Below are 18,804 nucleotides of genomic sequence, written 5' to 3' on the forward strand. Positions count from 1 at the left end.
GGGTGGCATCGTACCGGTTGGGAGGTAGCCCGGTGTCAGCCTAGACGGTGGCCACCGTCGATGATGGTGATCTTGTGGTTCTAGGTGTACACGCTCTGCAGAGTTGATCGATCTATACGTATAGCCGTGTCCACGGATATGGACATTCCTATGACCTACGCTTCCCTTGATTAGTGAGAGGAGTCCTTTCTTCTTCTCCCTCGAGGTTTGTTGGATTTTGGCTGTTAGCCGATAAGGCAAGGCACGAGAGGGAGTCGTCCTTACCGCCTAGAGAGTGAGTGTGGTGAGATGTGTGTGATGGGATGGGTGAACGTGTGGATGAGATGGGTTAAAACTTGAACTATTATAAATACTGATGAACTTGTATAGGAAGACTATAGCCATAAATAGGCCTTTTGCTCTACCCTTGTATTCCACTTATCATAAAAGCAAACACAAAGCATAGGGTGGGAGACAGTGGCCAGTACAAATCGTACTGTAAGATATTTGGCAGGTATTGGACGTCATCTACAACGAAAACAATGAAGACTTGAAGGATTAGGATTAGGTGGTCTCGTTCCTACGCTCAAGTTTGGTTGAGCAGATGAAGTCTACGCTCGCTGACGCACTACACCGACTCTGATGATAACCCGCGAAGGAGGAGCCTTCACCCGCTGACGCGCTACATCGACTCTGATGAAGATCTATGTGCATTTCCGCTAGAATAACGATGTATTTAGGTGTGTCACCAAATGTTGAATGCCTTGTAATCTTGTATTTCTGCGATGTATGAACTGTGGTATCAACTGAATAATGATAATGTGATAGTTTAGTCTTCCTGGACTATCACATTATGATTAATGTGGATTTTCCTTCGAGGAAATCGTGGATCGTTTCATTCAGTCATTCGGAGGTGCTTATAGGGGTAGGGTTTATATGCGTGTGTTCATAGAAGTGAGTGTGCGTCTACATGGTACCGTGTAATTCTCAAAACCAAAAAAAAGACAATGCACTGGATAACAAGTTTCTACAATGATAAAATCCAAATGATATTTGACAAGGATCACAACGGGATACTATATATATGTGCTGGGCAGAAACCAAAGCAATTAATGCATAACAATGTCCAGGTAGCCCAGCCGAATTACAATACGCAACTGATCATAATTTAACAAACCCAAGTACACAACATCCAGAGTTCCAGACCCTGACTTGGAACCAAACTAAAGCTCGTACCAAAGCATACACAAGCAGCAACGCTCACTACCAGTACTGGTCGGGCTTAAAGCACACGGACCTTGACCACGCGATCCACCTTGAAACAAAGTTGGTAAAAGCAAACCAGAAACCAAACACACGCCAACGACGCTTCTGATCGCCCATCAAGGCCCGGCCAGGACACGCTAGCTGCGACCTTAGGAGCTGGTCTTGTGCTCGCCGCCGGCGTCCTTGTGGTCGTCTTCACCTGAGCTCTTGTGGTAGCCGGGTATCTTGTCCATGATCTTGCCCAGCAAGCCCTTCTTCTCCTTGCCATCCGGGCTGCTCACGTCCTCGGCGTGCGGTGCAGGCGCCGGCGCGTGGACGGCGGCCGGTGCGGCAGCGGCAGCGTCTGCTTCTGGCTTCTTGTGGCCCCCGGGGAGCTTCTCCTTGATTTTGTCCAGTAGGCCTTTCTTCTCCTCCTCCGGCGGTGCCTGTAGGGTCTCCGTCTTCACGTCGTCCTCGACCTTCTGGACGACGACGCCGTGGTCGTGCTGGTGGACGTGCGTCTCCACTCGCGGGGGAGGCGCCGGGGCCGGGAAGTGCGGCTTGTGCTCTTCCTCCTGGTGGTGGTGAGCGTGCGTCTCCACCACGGGCGCGGGCGCCGCCACCGGGGCGCCCTCGTGGTCCTTGTGGTGGCCCGGCAGCTTCTCCTTGATCTTCTCCTTAAGGCCCTTCTTCTTCTTCGTCTTGACGATCTCGCCGTTCTCATCGATCACCTCCTCTTCCTCGTCGCTCGACTGCACGCACGATCGCAGTCAGAAAAAAACAGTACACAAGGATTAATCGTGAGAAGCTGCTTTACTGATCCGAAGGAGTCAGTTAGCAGATCATCATGTTTATGAACTTACCGAGCTGGAGCTGGAGCTGGTGCGGTGCAGCTTGGCGAGAAGGCTCTCCTTCTTCTCGCCGGCCTCGTGCTCCTCCTCCTTGTGCTCGTGCTTCTCGGGCTCGGACACGGTGACCTTCTCCATGCCGGTCGCCAGCTCCTCCTCCTGCTTCTTCTCCTGGTCCTCGTGCTTCTTCCTGCCGAGAAGGCTGTCCAGGAGTCCCCTGTCCTTCACCTCCACCTGATCGGCGGCGGCGTTCTCATGGGCCTCACCGCCCTGGTGCTGCTGGGTGTTCCTCTCGTCCTCCATGATCGCCGAAACAGAAGGCTTTCCCAACTAAACAACAGTAGAACAGATTAGCAGGCTAGCTACTAGAACTCGCTCTTAAATGACTGGTTTCTATGCCTTTGGCTTTCGGATGGAGAAGGTGGTGAGGCCGGAGGCGTCCTTATATAGAGCATCGGCAAGGTAGGCAACCGAAAGGTGGCCGCTCCAGCTGCGTTGATGCGACGGAGGTAACGTTTCGTTTTCGTACGCGTAGGCTACGCGACGCGAGGAGGGCAGGACAGATCAGCCGCGGGCGGGAAACGGGAGGTCGGTTGCCGACGGGGACATGGCCTGGTTGTGGCCAGTCGCGCCACGACGCGTGTCAGGACCCGCGCGTGGAGCGGCCCGGTTCCGACGTGGCGGTGCCTCGAGGTGCGTGGACGGCGTCAGAAGAGGTCGGCGCCATGTGGGCCGGGCGGCCCGGTGACGCGCGCGGGCAAGAAAGCGTGGACGGCTCGCGGCCATCGCCCATCGGGCACGGGCAGGTCGCTGCTGCTCTGCTCCACTGCTCCACTGCCGCTTGGCGTTACCCACCTGCTCCGCTGCCCGCGCGACGCTTGTCTTCCGTGCATCAGTTTTCTACGATTTCATTAAGTACTTTGGTTTATAGAAAAATGGTAGTAAGCGTTTGTCGTTCGCTTTGGATTCGTCAGACTTGAATTGGGGCACCCAGGCGTTAGCATCAGTTTTTTCAGCCGGATGCTCTCACCTCTTTCTTTATCAGAATTCAGAAGACGTGTCATGTGTACTCATCAGTTCCACCTTTGCGTTGCCAGATTGAAGTTTGCAAGTTGCCAATGGGCGACGCGACGCGGGCACGAGAGTGATTGACTGATTGCACTGCACGGGGGGTGCATGACTCGGACGACGGGAGAGGTCTAGAGGCTTCGACGTTGACATGTGGGTCCGGGCACAGATCCGTCGCCGGGCCGGGCGGCAGCAGAACCTTAGCGAAAGCCGGTGGGTGGGGCTAGTGACTACGGGCTAAGCAATCCGGCCAGGACGATTAATCAACGGCCCCAAAAGTCCTGCACTTGTGACCATTTTCCTCCTCCTCTTTCGCTTTGATGAGCTTTCGCTGGGGAAATGTCGGTGGCGTGTCGGCCTTTTGGTCTCTTTTCGCCGTCCTTCGCCGTGGAAAACTCTCTTGGCAAGCGCGGGCCACGCCGGCCGGCCGGCCGGCGTGTACGCGTTCAGCTGTGGATCGGTGCGAGGGAAAGGTTTGGCGCCGCGAGAGCAGGACGCGATTTGGACTGGACGTCTGGACCAGAGCGTTGGTTCCTGGTCCTCATGGAGATCTTTTTACCGCGCGCCGATGAAGTGAGAGGGGATAAACTAGTCAAGGCATTGGATCCCGCCTGCGCCTGGAAAGCAGTCCAGGGACGAGGGGCACCTGGGACCCTGGGGGGCAAGCCCTTCGGCCTTTGCACCGGCGTCGTACCACGGAGCAGACACGGGCTCCAGGAATCGATTCAAGTGCAGCGGCACGCCGAGGCGCTCACTTGATTCCTCGCCACATGCCTGCACAGCGGAACTCTGTACTGCGTCGCTTGGCGCGAGGATATTTTAGGGCTCTGTTCCCACGGCACGTACTCCGTACGCACGAACACAGAGCGTTTTGCCGACTTGCTGATCACGGATTCGCCGCGTTGTTAAGGGAGGGACCTGATTCAAAAAAGTCAGGCGTTCGGCTGAAAGTTGACTGAAAACACTGTTCTGAATTATTATGAGAAAAAAATACTGTTCTAATTGAAAAAACAAACTAAATAGTATAGATTATAAGGTAAGTCGAACGGGACCAGATACATAAATGACAGCACGGCACCGTTGATCAAGGATGAGCTCAATCCTACGTACTGGAATGCATCGCCGTTTGTCGATGAACATTCTTGTTGGTTTCAGCCAGGATTTATCAATTATGGTACAATATTTTTCTCTCACAACAAACCAGCACCAGCCGAGCTTATCAGCCCAAAAACCAACCAGCGAACAGGCTTATTACTTGCATTGCATGCAACCGTGCGTGGTGTATTGGCGAGCCTATAAGCACCATGTATATGCAGTGGCGGAGCTAGAAGCTAAACGAGCCGGGGGGGGGGGGGGGGACACTAATTAAAATGTGAACGAGTGTTAGATAATTATAAAGTGTCTTAATAGAATTAAGGGAGTAAGAACTGGAGGTTGTCCATGCTCCACATTTAGATTGTCTGTTTCCTTTTGAAAAAAATCGTTAATAGAATTCTCTTTTGTAAAAAAAATTGCACGCTTGTCATTGTCTATATAATAATAAAAAATCATATGAACCGGAAAGTTACGGAAAAGACAGCAGCTCTTGAGGTTCAGAAGCATGGAGTAATAAAAAAGTAAAAACATCTACTAGTTGGTGCCTGCCTACACTTGAGCTCATGAGCCGTGACGGGTGGCCAGGAAGCCCTTACGGCTTGCGCTGCGCAGCACTACTAATTGCAGTTTGGAGAGCGCAGCAGCAGTTTGGAGAGCGCAGCAGCCGGCATCCGAGAAGGCAGAGCGAAGCGAGCGAGTGCGGGGATGTCAGCTGTGGGATGGGAGTCGGGCACTGCCGCTCCGGTCACGCCCGGTAGGGCCAGCTGCAGGCAAGGGGGGCCATGACCCAGGTTAGCCGACGTATAGCTCCGCCGGTGTGTATAGGTACTATGTGCTTACACCAAAATCTGTTAATTTATTGCCTATGGAGCTTACTGATGGGAGCTGACGATTTGGTGAATATTTGTGAAGAAACTTGCGGCCGATTGGTTTGGACTGCTCAGTAAGCCATATCAGGTCTATAATGGCCTCGTTCGGCTGGTATAGAAAAGTTACTTATCACAGCTGAAAACACTGTTCATACTAAAATTCTGTGAGAAAAAATACTGTTCCAGCTAAAAGAACAAGCGGATCAAGCCGGATTCAGGGTCAACCGAACAAGGCCAATAAAGAATCAGATTTGTACAAGTTGAAGACCAGGCATGACATTCTATTTTAATTGCATGAATATGTGTTGAAGAAGCTAAATCGATCTTTCGTTGCCACGCAAGAAAGACGGTGATATTTCCGATACTCGGCAAGGAGCGGCAATGATGTGCATCACGTGAATAGAAGAAAAAAAAGGCAACGAAATATCAGCTTGGACTCGAAGTATCTATCTAAATGTGGGGGGCATCACGTACATGCAAGAAGAGAAAGGGAACGTTGTTTAATATAGAGTAAAGTGCACCAACGGTCCCTAAACTTATACCGCTGTGTCATCCCGGTCCCTAAACTCGTAAATCGACCGTTTAGGTCCTTAAACTTGTTCATCTATGTCATCTCGGTCCCTAAACTTGTTCGGCTGTGTCATCCCGGTCCCTAAACTTACAAATCACCCGTTTAGGTCCTCAAACTTGTTCAGTTGTGTCATCCCGGTCCCTAAACTTGGCTTTGAGTCTCATCTAGGTCAAAAAAGGGTGATCTAAAAAACTTTATATTAAAAAATAATTCATAAATTTTTCATATGAACTCGAATGAAGATAAACTTTATATCAAAATTGAAGCCCTCGACGCGATCTACGACTTTATAGTTGAAAAGTTTTTGAATTAAAACTGTTTATGGTCCAAAAATATTATTGTATGTTTATAGATTTTGAAAATTGAAATTTAAAATTAAATTTTGAGACACTAAATGACTTCAAACAAAAAACTTTTCAACTACAAAGTTGTAGATCGTATTGAAAACTATAACTTTCATATAGACCATATCAATATCCAATATTATTTGATAATTTTAAATTTCAAATTTTAATATCCAAGATTTTGAAGTGCTTGAGCCCTCGCATCTTGTGATGATGTTCCTTTTCACTTGAAGAATTATCCCTTGACCTTATTGATGTGAGGGCTTATTTCTTGCATGTCTTCTTCTTTGTCTTAGGTGTGGGCTTGTTTGGATAAAATTCCATAAAGTGCCCCAACTCATCGCATCCATAGCATCCTCTCTTTCTTTGCTTATTTCTTTGATTGGTGAAAATAAGATCTTGGACTTGGATAGGCACACCATTGATATTGAGCCTTTGGATCATCTTCTCCACCTTATTGATTAGTGTGATTGATTCTTCATCAAGGTTAGAGGTGGAGAAGAAAGATTGATCATCTTCACTTGAATCTTCATCATCATCATTATCGTCCTCATCTTGTTCTTCATCTTCACTTGAAGAGCTTGAGCTTGAGCTTGTCTCAACTTACTTGCCCTTCATCTTCTTTTTCTCGCTTTCTGCAAGAGCTTTGCCTTTACTCGATGAAGAAGCTTCGTCTTAACCCATCTTACGTGACATTTCAAATGCCACTATCCTGCCAATGACTATACCCGGGGTTATGGTGCTCAAGTTCTCCATGTTGTAAATGATGGTGATGATGCTTGCATATTTCTTTTGTGGTAGCACGAAGATGATCTTTCTCACGATATCCGCATCATCTAGCTTTGTTAATCATATTGAATGAAGCTCATTAATAATTAGATTCAAACAAGAATACATATCACAAACAAGCTCATCATCATTCATTATAAAAGAATCATAATTTTGTTTAGCTAGACAATATTTTTGCTCACGGACATTAGATGTGCCATCATGGAGCTCTTGAAGTTTTAACCAAATTTCATGTGCTGTATTTAAAGTGAACACTTGGTTAAACACATCCATACTAAATGATTCAAACAAGCAATTTTTAGCTCTAGCATTGAAATGCATTTCATTTTCTTCACTCTTCGTAGGTTTATCGGGATTCCTAATGGGTTTCATCCCGTCACGAGTGACTCTCCAAACACCCAAATCAACCGTCTCAAGGTGATAAGCCATTCTAGCTTTATAATAGGAAAAATTAGTGCCGTCAAAGTGCGAAGGCCTAGAGGTATCCATCTCATCCACTCTAAAAAGCGTCGACTCAACGGTGATTAAGGCAAAGGTCCAAATTGAGCCAACCTGCTCTGATACCACTTGTAGGGGTCCATGATGCCTAAGAGGGGAGGGGTGAATTAGGCAACTTAAAATTCTACTTCAAAATTATGACCTCTTTTACTAACCTTAGCAAAACCTATGTAAAAGATAAACTATCTAAATATGTGCCTATGGTTTTGCTAGTGTGTTGCTATCTCTACCGCAAAAGAAGTAATATAATCAATATAAATGCGGAAGCTAAAGAGCAAGGTAGAGATATGCAAACTCCCATCGACGACTCCAGTATTTTTACCGAGATATCCAGAAGCACACAAGCTTCCCCCTAGTCCTCGTTGAAGCCCCTCGCAAGGAATCCCTCGCAACGGCCAAGCTCCCAGTCGGATAACTCCGTGGATAGCCTTGGACCTTCCCCACGCGCAAGTGGGTCTCCAACGTGCCTTTCGGCAAGCCTCTCCTGGATGCTCCCCATCGTCTTCACTATCAAGCTTTCGGTTGAAGCACCGCGGGCCTTGTTCCCTCCGGTACACGTTGACGGCCACACCACAAACGCAGTTGGTGTGATCTCGCAAGACTACAAGCCCCTTCGATGTACAACAATGGTGTGCGCAAGCACCGAGTGGTAAGAGATATGCAAACCTCACTAAACACTAGACCTAAACCTAGAGCAAGTGCATAAGCGATGGTCTAATCAACCTAAGCACTTCGCAAAGCACCTACGCTAATCACCTAATGAATCATTAAGCACCATCCAAGTGGAGATCACTAAAATGATGTATCAACACCCTAGATATGTTTCCTCAGCACCACCCACATCAAATGACCGGTTGAATGATCTATTTATAAGCCCCACTGAGAAACTAGCCGTTGGGGACGAAATCCCGCTTTTCTGCTACTGACCGGACACTGATTACGTCCTGACCGGACACGTCCGGTCGTCCTGACCGTTAGAGCCACGATCAACTGATCGGACACTGCCAGCGTCTGGTCACATGCCACCGGACGTGTCCGGTCGCAATTTCACCGCTCTGAAACCTCTCTGTACTCGATCGGACGCTGTTGTTCTACGTCCGATCGATTTGCCGCCAGCGTCCGGTTAATTTACTTGTTCAGTATTCGGTCGCTGCTGCTAACGCCTGTTGTAGCTGAGTCACTAATCGAAGCGTCTGGTCCAGCGTTTGGTTACCTTTGTGAGCTTGTATCTTCGCGATCTTGCGTCCGACTTGGTTCCTATCTTCATACTTGGACTTTGCTTGATATCTTGAGTCTTCTCTTGTGCTTCTAGGGTCTTGCTTAAGGTGTTGATCATCGGATCATCACGACGCCTTCGTCCAAGTCACGTCTTGCACCCTTATTGAACTATAAAACAATCACTTGCAACTTCATTAGTCCAATTTGATTGTGTTGGTCATTAAACACCAAAATCCAAACTAAATGTACCTAGGGTCCATTTTCCTTACAATCTCCCCTTTTTGGTGATTAATGACAACACGACCAAAGCAAGCAAATAATAGAATTTTGAAATTTAAAAACAACCTACTTGCTATGATGCAATGCAAGGGGCAATGTTATATGATGCCAAAAGAAACTACTTGTAAAACTAAAGGATACCACATAAAAACGTATCTTGCCCTTGCAAATATCCCCATGTGGCATTATAGATTTAAGTCTTGCTTCCTATAAATTTTTCAAATTACATAGACCAATCTATAATCCACTATCCTCCTTTTCTCAGACCATTACCACTTGTAGACCATTATCACTTGTAAATTATTATGATGTAGCTTTTGGTCCTACAAATTAATGCTTGCTTTTGATCATCTAAATTCTCCCCCTTTGGAATCAAAATACCGAAAAGGAAGACATTGGTAGCACAAGGGAGGGTCAAACTTTGTGATCCTTTGTATGTAGAGTGGAATAGGTCATAAAATTTAACTCACATTATATTGACTAAGCTCCCTCTAAATATATGCATACATATGGTAGAAGACAACATATGCATAATTGGCAAATTTTTGCTCAAAAGAATTTAATCTATATAATGCTTGGAGAAAGCATATAAATATCAAAATGAAATCAACATGATGATATTGGTTTAAAAATACCACATATAGAAACCAATTTGATTTATATCACTTACAATAGGTGGTGGGTATTTGAAGTATGATGCTTAACTCCGGAGACTCTATTTTCCTTGCAATGAGACTACTACACACATGATAAGCTTGAAAAGATGTTAGTCTCAAGACATCCAACTTGTAGAGTAGCCTCCCCCGAAATTTGTGCACACAAGTATAGAATACTTATAGGAAACATGCACATTGATTTTAGAATAAAAAATACCACTTGAAAGATGACATCACATGAATATGAGAGTCGTTTTCGAAGGTGATATTCGAGAGAAATTATCTATAATTTGGACTTTGGCACATATTAGATGAACAATCGAAAGACAAGCTATGTGCCGTGCTCCTAAACAATTTTAAACCATATAGGATTGCTCCAAAGAATAAAAATAAAACCGAGCAAGCCTACCATAAGATATACCAAGTGTATGCATGACAAAAGATATAAACATGCGAATGCAAACCTAGGCATGAAGAGTAACTAGATCCTTAAAGATGCCACTTGTAGGAGATTAAATCTAGTACCATTTGAAACAAATTGAATCTAGTTACCTTACATGTGAAGGAAAATTTGGGTCCATAGTATTCACTAACCCACTTGGCAATGATTTTGTCCATCATGATGCACCCCATGAAATGCATCCATACTTTGCCAAGTTTCCAAATTCCCCGAAGTCCAATTGGACCTCTCACTTCTCTTTCGAGATCCAAACCTTCTTAGTGCTCTTCATGTTGGAAATGATTTCCTTTGGCACCCAAAATCGTTTGATCTCATTGTTGGCTTTCTTGTTCACCTTGATGGCCACCACCTTGTCATTTTTCTTCTTTTTTAACAAGTATGGTGTGGATGCCTTCTTATCCACCTTGTTGGTGTAGGTGTTGAAGAGCTTGCTTGTTTACTTTTTCTCTTTCTTCTTCGCTCCTCTCCCATTTTTCACCTTGCACTCATAGTACTTGTGACCTTCCTTGTGACACACGTAGCAAACCACTGTTTGTCCTTCATCAGGCTTTTTCACTCCCTTGACGGTGTTATCTTGATAAAGTTGGGCTTGCTTCGCCTTGCCTTTCTCTTGAATCAAGTCATTGGTGAGATGAGCTACTTCTTGCTTGAGTTGCTCATTCTCCTTTGCAACCTCTTGTGTGTGTATCCACAACTTTCTCAACACAAACTTGGTTGCACAAGGGGTGAGTCTAAACATAAATCATTACAAGAAGTAGAAGCATCTTTTTTAGGCATGTTAAAGATAAAACTTTTCTTTTTAGATGCCTTGGTGGAGGTTGTACCGACGGCTTCAAGATTAGCAACTTTATTAATTAGATCATCATAATGTTTGCACATGGTTTCAATTTTAGCCAGCAAACTTTTATAAGCATCTTGTTATCTAATTAACTTTTCTTTTAATTTTTTATTTTTCTTTACAAGTTGCTCATCATTGATTATGCATGCATTTGTTGTTGCACTAGCCTTAAGTTGCTCAATTTTAGTAGATAGTTTAACATTGAGATTAGCAAAGTTCTCATATTGTTCAAGCAAGGTTTTGTATGCTTCTTATGAACTATCTAGCTTTTCTTTTAATTTTTTAAGCTTCTTTTGTTGACTAGTGCAAACTTAGCATAATTAAGATTTTGTTGCACAATTTCATCATAGGAAGGTATTTCATCATCACTATCACTCTCACTAGAGGATGAGCTTTCGTTACCTCGTACCATAAGGCACATGCAAGAGAAGCTTGACGATGAGTGCTTACGCCCTCGTCTCTTGTGATAGTGTTCTTCTTCACTTGAAGAATCATCCCATGACCTTATTGATGTGAGGGCATGGTTCTTGCATGCCTTCTTTGTCTTATGTGTGGACTTGTTTGAACAAACTTCCACAAAGTGCCCCAACTCGCCGCATCTATAGCATCCTCTCTTTCTTTGCTTATTTCTTTGATCGGTGAAAATGAGATCTTAAACTTGGATGGACACACCCTTGACATTGAGCCTTTGGATCATCTTCTCCACCTTGTTGATTAATACTCCCTTCGTTCCTTAATATAAGCCATATAGATTTCTAAAGAAAATTCCAAAATATAGGTACGTATCAGCTCCCACGCCGATTAGTTTGGAAACCTTCCCACCGTACATAGCACATGCCCCAACTAATCCCTTAGATTTAGGAAGCAATCTAATTATGAGCGAGAAGATGGCCTAATTTTCCTTTTTCCCTCGGTCTCACATCCTTCCCCAAGCCGTGCGTTAATATTGGTGCTAAAAACTATATGGCTTATATTAAGGAACGGAGGGAGTATGATTGATTCTTCATCAAGGTCGAAGGTGGAGGAGGAAAATTGATCATCTTCACTTGAATCTTCATCATCATCATTATCGTCCTCATCTTGTTCTTCATCTTCACTTGAGGAGCTTGAGCTTGAGCTTATCTCAACTTGCTTGCCCTTCATCTTTTTTTTCTCGCTATATGCGAGAGCTTTGCCTTTACTTGATGAAGATGCTTCGTCTTGACCCATCTTACGTGACATTTCAAATGCCACTATCCTGCCAATCACTATGCCCAGGGTTATGGTGCTCAAGTTCTTCATGTTGCGAAGGATGGTGATGATGTTTGCATATTTCTTTTATGATAGTACGGAGATGATCTTCCTCACGATGTCCGCATCATCTAGCTTTGTTAATCCTATTGAATGGAACTCATTGATAATTAGATTCAAACGAGAATACATATCACGAACAAACTCATCATCATTCATTGTAAAGGAATCATAATTTTGTTTAGCTAGACAATGTTTTTGCTCACGGACATTAGATGTGCCGTCATAGAGCTCTTGAAGTTTTAACCAAATTTCATGTGTCGTATTTAAAGTGAACACTTGGTTAAACACATCCATACTAAATGATTCAAACAAACAATTTTTAGCTCTAGCATTGAAATGCATTTTCTTTTCTTCACTCTTCGTAGCTTTATCGAGATTCTTAATGGATTTCACCCCGTCACGAGTGACTCTCCAAACACCCAAATCAACCGTCTCAAGGTGATAAACCATTCTAGCTTTATAATAAGAGAAGTTAGTTCCGTCAAAGTGCGGAGGCCTAGAGGTATCCATCCCAACCACTCTAAAAAACGTCGACTCAACGGCGGTTAAGCCAAAGGTCCAAATTGAGCCAACCTGCTCCGATACCACTTGTAGGGGACCGTGACGCCTAAGAGGGAGGGTGAATTAGGCAACTTAAAATTCTACTTCAAAATTATGACATCTTTTACTAACCTTAGCAAAACCTATGCAAAAGATAAACAATCTAAATGTGCGCCTATGGTTTTGCTAGTGTGTTGCTATCTCTACCACAAAAGGAGTAATACAATCATTGTAAATGCGGAAGCTAAAAAGCAAGATAGAGATATGCAAACTCCCATCGATGACTCCGATATTTTTACCGAGGTATCGAGAAGCACGCAAGCTTCCCCCTAGTCCTCGTTGGAGCCCTCGCAAGGAATCCCTCGCAATGGCCAAGCTCCCAGTCAGATAACTCCGTGGATAGCCTCGGGCCTTCCCCACGCACAAGTGGGTCTCTAACGTGCCTTCCGGCAAGCCTCTCCCGGATGCTCCCCGTCGTCTTCACTATCAAGCTTCCGGTTGAAGCACCGCGGGCCTTGTTCCCTCCGGTACACAGTGGCGGCCACACCACAAACGCGGTTGGTGTGATCTCGTAAGAGTACAAGCTCCTCTAATGTACAACAATGGTACGCGCAAGCACCGAGTAGTAAGAGATATGCAAACCTCACTAAACAATAGACCTAAACCTAGAGCAAGCGCATAAGCGGTGGTCTAATCAACCTAAGCACTTCGCAAAGCACCTACGCTAATCACCTAATGAATCATTAAGCATTATCCAAGTAGAGATCACTAAAATGATGTATTAACACCCTAGATATGTTTCCTCAGCACCACCCACTTCAAATGGCCGATTGGGGGATCTATTTATAAGCCCCACTGAGAAAGTAGCCGTTGAGGATGAAATCCTGCTTTTCTGCTACTGAGCGAACGCTAATTACGTCTTGACCAGACACGTCCGGTTGTCCCGACCGTTAGAGCCACGATCAACTGATCGGACGCTGCCAGCGTCCGGTCACATGCCACCGGAAGCGTCCGGTCGCAATTTCGCCGCTTTGGAACTTCTCTATACTCGATCGGACGTTGTTGTTCTACGTCCGGTCGATTTGCCGCCAGCGTCCGGTTAATTTACTTGTTTAGCATCCGGTCGCTGCTGCTAACGCCTGTTGTAGCCGAGTCACTGATCGAAGCGTCCGGTCGATCACCTTCCAATGTCTAGTCCAGCGTCCGGTCACCTCTATGAGCTCGTATCTTCGCGATCTTACGTCCGACTTGGTTCCTATCTTCATACTTGGACTTTGCTTGATATCTTAAGTCTTCTCTTGTGCTTATAGGGTCTTGTTTAAGGTGTTGATCATCGGATCATCACGACGCCTTCGTCCAAGTCGCGTCTTGCACCCTATTAAACTATAAAACAATCACTTACAACTTCATTAATCCAATTTGATTGTGTTGGTCATCAAACACCAAAATCCAAAGTAAATTAGTCTAGGATCCATTTTCCTTACACTCTAAACCGTGAGATATGTCCATTCCCAAGCAACAGCTCTTTGTATTCTTTGCTGATGGATCGGGTTGGATGTGTCTCATGATCCCATGGCTATTATGAACTTGGTTTTATTGTTGCTTAAGGCTGATGATGACACAAGGTTATTTTATAGAGGTGGCACTGCTTATGCTTATATCTCTCTTTGTGCTGGGTTCTTGGTTCTCATGGCTATCATCAAAACATGTGAGACGTCCATACCCAAGTAACTGCTCTATCACTGATCATGGCTTGGGTTGGACGTCTCTCATGCTTCTTCCATGGCTGTCATGATTTTGGTTTTCTACTATCTACATTTGGCTTCTCCAGGCAAACAAACACGCCCTCCTCTGTTTTGCTCTATTTGCTACTTCAGTAGTGACACCAATGACTGTAATGAGAAGGTATTAAATCATGATTTTGTCTGAGGCCACATACCTTTTTCTTTTGCCTATGATGTAGTGCATGAACAACTAAGGCATTTGTACTCTATTCTAATATGTCTGTGATGTCTACATCTTGTGCCATGTGTACTACAACTGTTTGTTTCTTGAGCTTGTCTACCACTTCAAGTGGATTAGACAGCCTCATTGAACAAACTGATGGCTTGCACCTGAACCTATTTGGACTGAGGCTTTCCTTCTTCTTAACTGCAGACCAAATGTGTGCCTGGTATGTTGCTTTCAAGGGCAGGAACCTAGGTGTGTACAGCACCTGGGCTAAGTGCAGTGAGGAAATTTTGGGGTACAAAGAAGCTATGCATAAGAAGTACAGTTCATATGAAAGTAATTCTGGATTTCAACTCAACTATCAACTCAATTCCTTCTTCCAAACCTTCATCTGCTGGTACTACAGAAACTGCAGCATCAACAACTTCTATTAGTTACAAAACTGTATGCATTATCTTCCTTTGTGTTGTGGTTTGTCATATGGATGAAGCTGAACAAGTGCAACAACTGTTAGTAGTGGTCATTGCTTGTATCCGTTAATTTAGCATTACGAAACTGTGTTTTATGGAGTTGTAATCTCGGTTCAACTCTTGTAAACATGTGTTGTTCAATTATCTGCTCTATGCCTTCATTGTGTGCAATTCTATTATCTCTGGTGCTTGGGCGGGCTGTCTAGGCAAACAAACACCATCCCAACTTAACAGTTGGGTGGTGGTTGAGAACAGTCACCTGATCTAAGCAAACAAACATAGTCCCGCATGGACCTAGCCCAGTTGAGAATAAAGCCCAAACAAGGTGCTGTTGCACCTGTTTGGCCTGGCCTTACCCAGCCTGGCTGGGCTGGTCCATGCAGGCTACCGACGTCTAGGCAAACAAACACGCCCATAACTATATTGCATCAGATGGGAGAACAGCGGATACCTAACTTGATGCCGAGGCACACAAGCACAAAGCTGCTGAACAAAGAAATTTAGCAGACATGAAAAAAATATATCTTTCGGCTACAGCTCAAATCAAACTAAAAACAATGGCACTTGACATTGACATATCATCAACATTCTAGGAACATATATAAGGTAATGGAGAAGATCAGTGGCCAACACAGTTATGCAGAATGATGGTCATAAATTGCAGCTGGTGTAAGTGAAGAAACCGTGTACCAATTGCACTCAACCATCTAGTAACTCACTGAAATCACTTCTCTGAGGTAGAGCCCAATGGAAACTAAATATTCATACCTTTGTTTTAGTGGTCTTGTACCATCGTACCAGTTCACCTGGATTGAAAAAATTGGGGTGGGATGCAGAAGAATTTTGTAAGATGAACATCTAGCACAATTGAGGCTAAATATTCTGTGAATATATGTTTCATAAGAAAGTTGCAAGCAAATGTGAGATAATCTTTACCCTGCTATCCAATTGTATTTTTTTTGTGCCCGTGACATCCTATCAAAAATTAGAACGGCAAGGTATGAGAGCAATGGACGATAACTAAATCAGAGAACAACGGCCACCTCAGTTGAGACTAGAAGAAGATAGCAGGGCATGAGTTAACAAATAGCAATTACTTAGCTGTGAGGTAGGAATAGCTAATTGGTCCCGTCCTCCTTGGGATCCACGGAGAAGATGAACAGTGGAGCAGCAGACATTAGAGGCAAAACCCTAGAACAGGAATCCAAGTCAATTTGGATTTGGGGACAAATCAGAGAGGCAAAATAAAATTACAAAAACAGAGGAAACTGGAGTACCTGAGTGACGGTGCCGACTGCTGAGGTCACTCATTACTCTCCGCCGTCCCAACTCATGCCGTGCCGGCTGGACCTCCTCCACCACTGGGATCTGAGAGAAGAAAAGATCGTCATCAGACACCGGATCGAGATCGACATCGAGATCGAGGAGGGGACACGAACCTGAGAGTCAGGATGATGGCCAGGAACTGGAGGATGACGGCATGGCCCATGGTTGACGACGGAGATGAGGATGAGGGCGGCCTCCTGGTAGCGCTACCGCTCTGTGCCCGCCCGAGCCCCAACGGTCGTCGCCGTGACCACCGCATCGGCGCACGCTGCCACGAGGGGGGAGGAAGCGGCATCGCCGGTGGAGATATGCACGGCCGGGCGCGGCATCCGCGTGCGCTGCAGCCGGGGGAGAGGAAGAGGACCAAGGAGGCGGCGGTGGCGAGGCGAGGCGAGGCGTGGCTGTTTTTCCTTTCCCTTTTTTTTGTTTTTGCTTTGGGATGAGTTAAGGCCGACCGGTTTATTTTATTTATTTTAGGGAGAGGCAGGGATCGGGAGGCCTCCGCGCGTCCAATCGTGGAGGGCGACGCGTCGTGCTGGGGTAGGCCAATAGACGCTGAGTGTTATCTTATCTTATGCGGCCGATGAGAGTAAGTCGTAGCGACGTAGCCGAGTAATATATAGAAACTGTTTCGTGCCGTGCCATGTTATGGGATAGCTAAATCCTCATAATAAAAATACATGGTTCATACGATAATATAATAATACTATAAAATTAAATACGACGTTAAACTGATATTTAATTTAAAAAATGAAGTTCGTAAAATTAACAGTCACTGAGAGCACGACGTCGCAAGCTCACAAACTCTATTATATAGATCTTTTCATGATGCAGCTAAGATAATATTTTATATCGGTAGGAAGAAATTTCCATGACAATAGTAACGGCAAAACAATCTTACCAATATAAAAAAAACATGATCTGAGTTAGGTCGGTGGTCCAATAATTAATTAATATCATTATTGAAAAATAATTAATTAATATACCATAAAAATCAATCTACCAAAAAGCAAAGAGTCACGTCCAGCAAAAATGAATCACCTAGTAAAGTGTGTTGCTCAAATTGACAGAAGCAAGTTCATGATACAATTACTTGTTGGTTTCTCTGACAACACCCCCTTCGAGCCTTCTTCCTCCAAAGCTCAATACTTTTAGTTAAAAATAAATAATTATAATTTGAGCTACTGCCAGTCAGCCACATATCACTTGCCCGGTTGACAAATGATTATTTGGTATACATTGGTAGTTTAAATAACTTGCTAATTGCAATATTTATCCATAACTTGCTAATTCCATTTTCACTCACGCATTGACGCTCCAAAGAGAATAAGCTGTGATGGATGGAAATGTGACATCAACAATTTGAAAGACAACTGCAACATAGTGTAATGTCTCAGGTACCCTAAACTGCCGTGCACTATGCGTATCTCCACCCTCTAATAAGACTGTAAGAAAATATTTTGTTCATTATGCAACCAGTATATATTAGGGGACTTAAATGATAGCATACAAGTGCAAAAGCATAGAATCTAACAAATACCTTCAAGAACATTTTGAGCATAGCATACGACAGCACACAGAAGCAATGGCAGAGGAAAAAGATCACCAATGATGTGTCTGCAGCTGTAACAATGATAGGAGAATATAATCGAGGTATCATGACCCTTCTTTAGTCCATTGTATTAGGACTTGCTAGGCCCGTAGTGGCTCTGCGAAGAACTTCAGAAGTTGTTTGTGCTTATATTGCCATATAGCTTCCCATAAACAAATAAGCCTTGAATGTATTACAATTACAAAACTGTATAAAAAGAAACTTACATCAGCACACCCTCTTATCAGTATTGCCATATTATTGGAGGATTGTTGTTATTAGGCCATTTAAGTCTTAAAAACAAAAATTGTAGGGGCGACGCTTCTTCTTGCATATGAAGCAGACATTCCATGCATATGATCCAATGCCAAATTTGATCTCTCTTAAGTATTTTAGCTAAATACCTGGCACCAGCAAGCCATTTAAGTTATACGGAAATAAACACATGATTGGTAAAAAGTTTGGCCAAAGATAAACTTATTTTTTTAGACCGACAAACCTGTTTATTAAGTCCACATATTAACTTTTATTGAAGTATGATACTTATGAAGCTTGCAAGGTGGGAAAAGACAATCCCATGGCTTTTGCAATAAGAATAAACCTTGTCCAAACCGGCCAAGGAAATCCATGAATCTTAGCCTCACCCTATAGGGACACGCCATATTCCTGATCAGTGACCACAACAGATCAGTAAATTTAGTAATTAGGTAAAATTTATTTAGAGATAGTCTGACACTCTGACTTTGTGGATACTGACAATGAACACCAGAAAAATTAAACTTTACGGCCAGGCTCTATCTCACATGTATGAATATATGATATTTTGGTTAGTACGAGAAAAAATAGGTTGAAATTTCATCTAGCCTGGTCATGGGAT

At 44.2% G+C, this 18,804-nt stretch overlaps 1 protein-coding gene and 1 long non-coding RNA gene across 2 annotated transcripts; both read right to left on the reverse strand.

Moving 5' to 3' along the window:
* Positions 1-1,031: 1,031 nt before the first annotated feature.
* LOC136477903 (dehydrin COR410-like) lies at positions 1,032-2,493 on the reverse strand. The gene is made up of 2 exons (XM_066476159.1): positions 2,088-2,493; positions 1,032-1,976 (listed from the first exon to the last, which is right to left on the reverse strand). Exons 1-2 carry the CDS (start codon positions 2,373-2,375, stop codon positions 1,395-1,397), a joined length of 870 nt encoding a protein of 289 aa, XP_066332256.1. The 5' UTR covers positions 2,376-2,493; the 3' UTR covers positions 1,032-1,394.
* A 9,542-nt stretch (positions 2,494-12,035) lies between these two features.
* LOC136474546 (uncharacterized) lies at positions 12,036-16,763 on the reverse strand. Its single transcript, XR_010762942.1, has 5 exons — positions 16,477-16,763; positions 16,288-16,378; positions 15,947-16,201; positions 15,779-15,816; positions 12,036-12,133 (listed from the first exon to the last, which is right to left on the reverse strand). It is a non-coding gene; the product is annotated as an uncharacterized lncRNA (long non-coding RNA).
* Between the last annotated feature and the right edge of the window lie 2,041 nt (positions 16,764-18,804).

Source organism: Miscanthus floridulus, chromosome 8 (assembly GCF_019320115.1).
Source record: "Miscanthus floridulus cultivar M001 chromosome 8, ASM1932011v1, whole genome shotgun sequence".
Classification (NCBI taxonomy): domain Eukaryota; kingdom Viridiplantae; phylum Streptophyta; class Magnoliopsida; order Poales; family Poaceae; genus Miscanthus; species Miscanthus floridulus.

What these genes read in the sequence shown, in the direction of transcription:
- LOC136477903 (XM_066476159.1), bottom strand. Translation starts at nt 2,375, where the DNA reads ATGGAGGACGAGAGGAACACCCAGCAGCACCAGGGCGGTGAGGCCCAT. An exon ending in CCAGCTCCAGCTCCAGCTCG is followed by an intron (nt 1,977 to 2,087) that starts GTAAGTTCATAA and finishes TCGTGCGTGCAG; the next exon opens with TCGAGCGACGAGGAAGAGGA.